The sequence below is a fragment of the Bactrocera neohumeralis genome, unplaced genomic scaffold (genome assembly GCF_024586455.1).
Source record: "Bactrocera neohumeralis isolate Rockhampton unplaced genomic scaffold, APGP_CSIRO_Bneo_wtdbg2-racon-allhic-juicebox.fasta_v2 cluster09, whole genome shotgun sequence".
Classification (NCBI taxonomy): Eukaryota; Metazoa; Arthropoda; class Insecta; order Diptera; family Tephritidae; genus Bactrocera; species Bactrocera neohumeralis.
The window spans coordinates 20,143,414-20,152,842 of record NW_026089622.1 but is presented as its reverse complement, the minus strand read 5'-3'; the positions used below and the strand labels follow the sequence as shown (position 1 = coordinate 20,152,842).

The window sequence follows — 9,429 nt, the reverse complement described above, 5'->3', positions numbered from 1 at the left end:
TCCGGTCTAGCCACGATCCGCATCAAGGCGAGGTTCGTCAACATACCGCCGACGGAAGAGAAGGACGATGTGACCAAAGATGCCTTCTATGAGCGCTTGGAGCGCACTTATGAGAGCTGCTGCCGCCACGATGTAAAAATCGTGCTTGGCAACTTTGATCGATTTCGCCGGGGCACGAAATATGGTCATGGAACCAGAAGAAATAATAGAAAGGTTTAGAAAATGAACAAACACCGTATTGATTTTGTGCTGTAAATTAAATGTTCAAATATATATAAAAAATAAAATTATAGTCTATATAACAAAATTATATGGTTTACCCCCTCCCCCCCCCAAAACTCTACTCTGGATCCGCCCCTGATATGTACGTGTATGTATATAAATGCAAGTGGAAGCAGAATATGTGACCTGGTCTACGAAAAGGGAGCTAACGTGCGAAAACTAGTTTCCTGGGAAACAGCTGTTAAAAATGAACAACTCGTTTCGTCAGTTTCTCGTTATCTCATTAATTGTTCTCCTTTCCAGAGGCTTCGAGGACGTCCAGTAAGTGTTGTTTTTGGTCGGAATATTATTATAGTTCATCGTGTAAGTTGCTAGTATGGAACATTTAAAAAAGTAACACTGAAGAAGTGACGTTTACTCTAATACCGCGCAGCTACTGTTGTCTTGGTTTCATTCGTCTCTCTTTCCGGATGTTCTGTAATGACATTTGTGTTAGTGTTTCCGTTGATTATCGTCTTCGCATTTCGCATGAAATGAAACATGAGTGTTGATTAGGAGCTCAGTGCCGTATACGGATAATATTTCCATGAAACGGATGATGAAAACAATGAAGAGAGCGATTATGATGAAGACGAAGTATGTGTATCTCAGGCAGAAGATGATACCGAACAAACTTTTGTTAAGATTGACCTGTCTGTTGTTGAAGTAAAGGAGGAGGAGCTGTTAACCAAATTTCTGTCAAAAGTTTGTTGTAATAATAAATGTCATACACTGATACCACGGGAAATGATCGAGAGTACGCGGAACAATTGTTTAGAGATGTCGAAAAATGAACTTGATTTAGTGATACTAAGTCACATCGAAGCTGGAATTATGAGTAACGAAAAGCTAGAAAGTGTATACGCAAAGCTTGCTGGGCGGAAGAAATATGGACAGAGACAGGATACAGAAGTTATGAGGCATAAAATTACATTTACCTTCTACAGAGTACCTGTTTGTCGTTCGTTTTTCCTTTTTGTACATGCGTGTGGGAAGAAGCGTTACGAACATTTAGTACGTCATTTTGCCGCACAGGGTTTAACAGTGCGCCAACACGGACTGGCAAATAAACCGAGTACACATCCAAAGTCATTTAAACCGGCTGACATCGAAAAAGCTGTTAAATTCATCGAGTCTATAGCCGATTTAATGGCTTTTCCACTGCCCGGACGACTCCCAAAATTTAAGGATTTTCGGGTAATGAAACTGCCATCCAGCGAGATGAAGTCCTCAATTAATCGAAAATACATTTCTGCACTCAGTGATGACGAATTGAAGATGAGTAATCGCAGTTTTCGACGAATATGGTCCAAATACATACCCTACGTTACAGTTATGAAACCAGCGGATGATCTCTGCGATGTCTGCCGTGGTAAGTAGCTCATTATTTGCTCATTTTATAGTTGTATCAAACGTTGAGGTTAAATTCAGTATTTTTTCTTTTAATAGGAAACGCAATATCGATTGCGCAAGCCAAAGGTGTTTTCTGACATTGAACGCGAACAGAAGCTTAATCAATTTCTTGATCACCTCCACCGAGCCCGAAATCAACGAGAATTTTATCAAAGTTGGTGTAGAAATACTGACCCTACAGCAGTCGTTCTGTCATTTGATTTTGCTCAAACCGTTCACTAACCTGTCAGTCCACAACAACCTGGAACAGCATACTTCAAAGCAACCAAGAGGTCGGAGTCTTCGGAATTACAGACGAAAAACAAAAAGTTCAGGTTAGAATTTCAAACTGAATCATAGGAACTCAAATTGCTCGCCTTTAGAGGATCTTCTTTCTCTACATTTTTAGGGAACTTTCAAATAAGTTATGACTTTTTGGTTTCTATCACGTGAAAAAGCATCTCATCTTCCATCCGAACCAACTAAAAAGTGAAAATTGATTTTTTGACACCTAAGCCCCTTTTCCGTAGACCAGGTCACATATATGAATGTTTGTATTTTGTTCTTTATCTTTTCTTTTATTTTTATTTTTCGCTTTAGAGTGTAGCTTTTGTGATAAATCTGCCTTAGCTTACGTATGTTTAAGCAATCCTGCTTACTGCTTTAAGAAGAAGAAGGGGTATTGTGGGAAAATAGTGCAAGTATATACATATACACAAAAGTATATATAATATTTTAATAATGTGATTTGTTCGTTTTTGATCGTTTTTTTTTTGTTGTTTTGTGAATATCGGTTATTTTCCGTTTCCTCCGTTAAGGTGTTGGAGAAATAAGAATACCGATATTATTTGGTTTTGCGTTTTGTTAACGTGTTTAAACCAGTACAAACATACATAGGTATATTGTTATAAAAAATTAAAACGATACACTTACTTTGACTCGCTTCAAGGGTCTTGTTTGTGCTTGTATTTTGTGGGGACAAGTAGCGGTGTATTTACTTTATTTTGTTTTGAGGTCAGTGGCCTCCTTTGGTGACGACCAGCCCCACCTTATTTTTTTTTCTTCTGTGCAATTCTCCCTTGTTGGTAGCTTGCAGATTTCTGTGATGTCCAGCTGTGTTTTTGTTTCTTCTTCTTTCCTTCTCCCGTTTGGAATTGTTGTTTGTAAGTATATAGTTTTGGGTTCGCGCCCGTTTTTTAGTACGCTTTTATTAGCTTCCCTTGTATGTATGGATGTATATATGTATGTTTGTTTGTAACATTTTTAAGTGGTACCAGAGAACGTATATTTATAGAGAAGGTTCACGGCGCGGAGAGCGTAAAAAATATTTTTGGCTAACAAAATGCGATGAGCGTGTTTCACCACAGCAAGATCAGAAGAAGAAATCTTAACAGTGGCGCGTAAACAGAGCTGAGCATTCAATGAAAATTATGCTCAAAAATATACATTACTATTACCGACGTATGTTGGGCCTTTCGCTTATATTTTTATACTTTACATGCAACCATATTAATTGATATGAATATCATTTTGCGAATTTTTCTGAATTCGTTCAAAATTGATAACATTATCATTAAATTTTGCTATTTTCAAAGTAATATTTGTAGGTAATGTACAAATAAGAGATACCTTTTAAAAATTTTATATGCGAATATGTTTGTATATATGTATGCTATATATGTATCTATATACATATGTATATGACAAGGCATAATATCCTAAAAAACTTAATATATGTATGTATTGCAATAAAATTGTATGTAAATTACATTTCTTCACTTAATTTTTCAGATGCATCTAGATATTAGCACATACCCAATAAACAATTGTGTAAATGTTTCGTAAATCTGCGCTAAAATAAAGTTATCTACAAACATTTGAGTAAACTTACTTATAAATGTGAGAAATAAGTTTAATTATAAGTTTACTTATCTTATATTTGTAAGTTTAAAATAAATGCGTTGAAAAAACGTTTACTTACAAACATAAATGTAAACTTATGATGCAACATTGCAAATCGGTTTACATGTAAACACAAAAAGTAGACCAACCGTTTACCATTTCCCGTTAGTTTTTTCGCCGACTCTCTGACGACTGTTTTTCCTTTTTTGAGTGATCGCAGTTCATAATTATTGGATTTTTGAGATGTAAAGACGTGCGTTTTAAATAAAACAGTGGAAAAGTTAATAACTAAAAATAATTAATTGAAAAATTACTTACATATAAGTATTATTTAGAAGTGTTATAAATAAAATAAAATAAAAAAGGCCTTTACAATATAAAATGGTAAGTTGCATGTTGTATTTTAAGGCGTTGTTATAATTTTTTTAACTGCTATTCGTGGAAAATTTGCCAGGCATTCTAACTAAGTTTGTTTTTTGCAGGAATACTGGAAATAAGGTGCTTCCAAAACTTAAAAGGTAAATAATATATGGTATTTTCATTTATTATTTCTTATTGTTGTTTTTTATATTAACATATGTTATACTTAGTTATAAAAATTGCAAATGAGTTCCTTAAAGCACTTGATGCACTTGTTGTATTCAAATGATAATGAACAGTCGCAACCTACAACCTCCGCAGCTTCACCTAATCCTTGCCCTATCCTATCCACTTCTTCCCCGCCGCGGAGGGATGAATGTGAATTTCAACTAATTGAACAAAATTTGAGTGAATCAAGTTCTGATTCAGATGAGTCAAGTCCTTCAGAATTTTATGAGCATCAGCCACCAATTGATATCTTCATAGATGAACTTACATCATGGGTAATTGAATCAAACATTTCAAACGATTTGGGAAGTAAGCTTTTGAAAATTTTAGGCACTAAAATTCCTGGACTACCAAAGGATGTTCGCACATTAAAAAAAACTCCAACCGACGCCCCTACTACTTGCTTAAGTGAAGGGCAATATTTCCATTATGGTCTTAAAGATGGTTTGACAGATTTTCTTCAAACAAAATTACATTCACTAAGTTCAAATGATTTAGCGTTAAATATAAATGTAGATGGCTTACCAATATCTAAAAGTTTAAAGAAAAATTTGTGGCCAATTCTGATAAATATTTATGGTACAGAATCTGTGTTAGTTGTTGGAATTTTTGCCGGTAGTTCTCATCCAATATCTGCTAATGTATATCTAAAACCTTTTGTTGATGAAATGAATGATCTTATTGCCAGCGGACTCCAATTTGATTCAAAAAATTATAATCATCAGTATTTCATATATGTATATAATACAAACAGCTTAACTTTTTCAAATGTTTTAAGTTCCCATATCCTAACCAAAATAATAAAAGTACTTTATTTACATAACTTTAAATGTGATTCACATTCCTTTCTTCCTCTAGTTTCACATAATGTCCGCCAATAAATCATACACATACAACTCTCAAGAACTAATAGCCCAAACAAATACCGATGGAGTGCATTTGCAATTTGAAACATCCATCAACGAAAACGGAAATAACCACACTGGATCCCACATTTTTAGAAGGTAGTCAATATCAATTATTTATTTGAAAAATTTTTTTTAATGAAAATGTTTTTTTGCAGCAATTCAAAGCACCATTGATGCAGCTGTATCCAAATCTATGGGAAGAATCGTCGAGGAGGTAAGAAGCTTGCGGCGAGATATCGCAGAGTTGAGGAATAGCAGAGACAATGTTCCATCAAAAAGGATTATGCCAGCGGAAGCTTTAAACACAGTGGAGCAATTTATGGAATTGGAGAGTTTACTCCAGAAGGATGAAGAATATGCTAAATTTGTAAGTAAATATTTATTGACTGTTTGAAAGCCAATTTTACAATTTCCTTCTTTTGAAGAAATCGGAACTTATGCAAAATATTAAATACACAGGAGCGAAATTCGTCAGAACAACTTGGCGCTCATTGGTATCCGATGAATGTGCTCAACATTTTGCTTGGAGTGGAACGTCAGACAAAAAACCTGTCCGCGTCTTAAAAGTACCTATGGCTATCCGAGCTACTTAATAATAAAACTTAATAAATTTTATATATGTACTTATATAGTTATATATATTTTTAATTTAAATTTCAGATGTCTGCTTACATGAAGTGAAGGGCAATGACACTGAATATATAAGTGGCACCAAGACGATTTTTCAGTTTGCCAAAAATAGACAAAAAAGGAAGCACCAAAATGCAGCAAATTGATTATTTTACCTAACTATTTTTCTATCATTTCATTTTTAAAGAATGTTTTTTAAATTTTAATTTTTAGTATAAGTTTAATTTAACTTATCAAGAATTTTTTTTAATTTTTAGTATAAGTACATATGTATATATAATAAATAATATTAAATGAATTAAAACTAATAAAGAAAATAATGATATATCTTTAAAAATATATCATGCGATTTATTTTACTACCATTACATAAAATCATTACAACACGTTTACAAATACATTTGAAAATAAACTTACAAGCGATTGGATATTAATTTAATAAATGCTTACTTTTAAGTTTAAAAATAAGCGATTTTACAAGTATGTGAAAAAGCCCAAAGTAATGTAACGTTTTGGTTCTTTACAAGTCTTTTGTAATTGTTTTGTAATGAAAAACGTAAACTTTTTGTAACGAAAACGTTTACCAGTGTAAGTTTATTTTAAGTTTATTTACAAACGCGATTGTTTACTGGGTAGTTACATACATACATATATACATATGTAAGTACAATACAAATGCAAATCGTGAATTATCATTTATCAGTAAAAAGTGTGCGCGCACTGCTCTATATGTACATACATATGCATATGTGTACGACATTGCCGAAGAAATAATGTATATACAAACCAACATACAAATATGCATACACATGTAAATATGTCACCCACAAAAACTACAAACATTGCTTTACAAAAACAACAATGGGGCCAAATAGCATCATACATACTTATGTATATGCGTACACATGTAAATATGTGCGTATGACATTCCCACACAAATAATGCATACACAACATACATACTTATATGCGTTCACATGTAGATATGTATGTCACCCGCAAAAATTACGAATACTGTTCTACAAAAACAACAATGGGTTTAAATAGCATCAGCGGCGTCACAAGTCAATATGGCAGCCAAACAGTCGATGCTCAAATTTGTAGAAAAACACCGAACGACAATATTTTCATTCATGAACGAAAGCGCACTTTCAACAGGCAAACTTGCTTCATTCAAAAAACAAACACTATTACATCTCCCCGAGCATGCCTTTGCCTACAAGCGTCTTTTCGTGACGATGGCAAAAGCTAACAAGTAAGGAAGGGCTAAGTTCGGGTGTCACCGAACATTTTATACTCTCGCATGGTAAAGTGATAATCGAGATTTCATAATACGTCATTTACATATTTTTCAAATACCGTATTTTTGTAAAGTTTTATTCCGCTATCATCATTGGTTCCTAATGTTTATACTCGTATTATACAGAGAAGGCATCAGATGGAATTCAAAATAGCTTTATATTGGAAGAAGGCGTGGTTGCGAACCGATTTCACCCATATTTCGTACATGTCATCAGGGTGTTAAGAAAATATTATATACCGAATTTCATTGAAATCGGTGTAGTAGCTCCTGAGATATGGTTCTTGGTCCATAAGTGGGCGGCGCCACGCCCATTTTCAATTTTTAAAAAAGCCTGGGTGCAGCTTCCTTCTGCCACTTCTTCCGTAAAATTTAATGTTTCTGACGTTTTTCGTTAGTCGGTTAACGCACTTTTAGTGATTTTGAACATAACCTTTGTATGGGAGGTGGGCGTGGTTATTATCCGATTTCTTCCATTTTTGAACTGTATATGGAAATACTTGAAGAAAATGACTCTGTAGACTTTGGTTGACATAGCTATAGTAGTTTCCGAGATATGTACAAAAACCTTAGTAGGGGGCGGGGCCACGCCCACTTTTCCAAAACAATTACGTCCAAATATGCCTCTCCCTAATGCGATCCTTTGTGCCAAATTTCACTTTAATATCTTCATCTATGGCTTAGTTATGACACTTTATTTTCGGTTTCCGCCATTTTGTGGGCGTGGCAGTGGGCCGATTTTGCCCATCTTCGAACTTAACCTTCTTATGGAGCCAAGGAATAAGTGTACAAAGTTTCATCATGATATCTCAATTTTTACTCAAGTTACAGCTTGCACGGGCGGACGGACGGACAGACAGACATCCGGATTTCGACTCTACTCGTCGCCCTGATCACTTTGGTATATATAACCCTATATCTGACTCTTTTAGTTTTAGGACTTACAAACAACCGTTATGTGAACAAAACTATAATACTCTCGTTAGCAACATTGTTGCGAGAGTATAAAAATCATAAATTGAACAATTTCTGATATTTGTATGAGAAGGAAAAAGTGACAACCCCGCCAATATAAGTATTAAAATATATTAGAATAAAGTTGACAACATAGTTTATTTGTCGATTCTCAAGTCAAAAAATGGGTCAAAGAAAATATTCAATGTTCCTCTGATTTATGTGTACAGTGATTCCCGGTTAAATATTACTCCGCTTGAATGAAAATCATCCCTCTTAACTGCCTATATCTTGCTGCATCTCACGCTTTGTTTTTTAAAATACATAGAAACTATTGTTTTAAGTACCACTCGATTAAGTATCCGTACTCGCTTATGTGCCATATTAAATTTGTTTTAACAAACCACAAAAATCTGTATCTTTGATTGTGGCACATAATCGGGATTGACTGTATTTGTCAAGGAATGTACAAAATATTTGGATGTGGCTTGCAAAAATCTGCGTCGATATGTATACAAGCTCACACACAAACATACATATCTACGCTGGTTTGTTGGAGAAGCTGGTACAGTGGCAAGGGAAGCAGTGGCAATTGGCGATCGTTCGTTTGTGTTTTCGGCACAGTTCGGATTTTCTACCAACAACACAATGTTGTGACGCGTCAGTCTTTCGACACATTGACTCTTTGACATGAAAGCAAAAAATATGAGCTTCGCCATTGGTTGTCCGCGTCAACGGAAATTTCGCATGAAGCATTGAATGTACATATTTACATACATTTGTTGCGTGTAGACAATTTTACAAACATTATGCGTATGGTTCTTTTATATTTGTTTACATGCACACCTAATTAAGTATATATGGGCAAATGTGTGACCGCTTGGTCTTTTAACATGATATCGAAAAGTTTAATGACCTAAGCAAATATTTATTTAAGTATATACATACATACATATGTAAATATATGTATGTCGTACCAAACCTATATAAAATGCATAATTATGTAGTAATGCAAATCTTATTCAATTATATATTTGCAAAGATTTTATGGAATTCATCATAAAATAGCTCAATTTTAAAATATATACTTACTTATCTACATACTTATGTATGTGCTTTCATGACAAATACATATATGTATGTATAAGTTATATGCAGCGTCGTTTGCGCATAGTAAATATGCGAATCTGTAAGCGTACATTCCTTAACATCGGAATTATCATTATTTTTCTCATTTAACACTGAAAATGCTCAATTCTGCTATTTTCGTGTCCCCTCATGTTAAATGTGGTGAAACACGCTCATCTAAAACAGGTAATATCCCAAACGTGAAATATCCCTAATCGTGAACCTTCTCTATAAATATACGTTCTCTGGTTTCACCACTGCCAGCTCGGCAGGAGAAATTATGCTCAAAACTATATATTGCTCTAACAGACGTATGTTCGCTCTTTTGCTTATATTTTTATTCGTTTATATGCAAACATGTGTATTCG

The 9,429-nt window shown here is 34.2% G+C and overlaps 1 protein-coding gene across 3 annotated transcripts; it reads left to right on the top strand.

Annotated features, from left to right (window-relative positions):
- Window positions 1-3,987: 3,987 nt before the first annotated feature.
- LOC126764228 (uncharacterized) lies at window positions 3,988-5,790 on the top strand. 3 transcript variants are annotated; one of them, XM_050482030.1, is made up of 4 exons: window positions 3,988-4,073; window positions 5,002-5,147; window positions 5,207-5,418; window positions 5,477-5,790. In XM_050482030.1, the coding sequence occupies exons 2-4, from the start codon at window positions 5,072-5,074 to the stop codon at window positions 5,642-5,644; spliced, it is 456 nt and encodes a 151-aa protein (XP_050337987.1). In that variant the 5' UTR covers window positions 3,988-4,073; window positions 5,002-5,071; the 3' UTR covers window positions 5,645-5,790. The 3 variants fall into 3 exon arrangements, with proteins under 3 accessions (XP_050337987.1, XP_050337988.1, XP_050337986.1); XM_050482031.1 differs by lacking the exon at window positions 3,988-4,073 and having other exon boundaries at window positions 4,925-5,147; window positions 5,477-5,617; window positions 5,712-5,790; XM_050482029.1 differs by lacking the exon at window positions 3,988-4,073 and having other exon boundaries at window positions 4,925-5,147.
- Window positions 5,791-9,429: the final 3,639 nt, after the last annotated feature.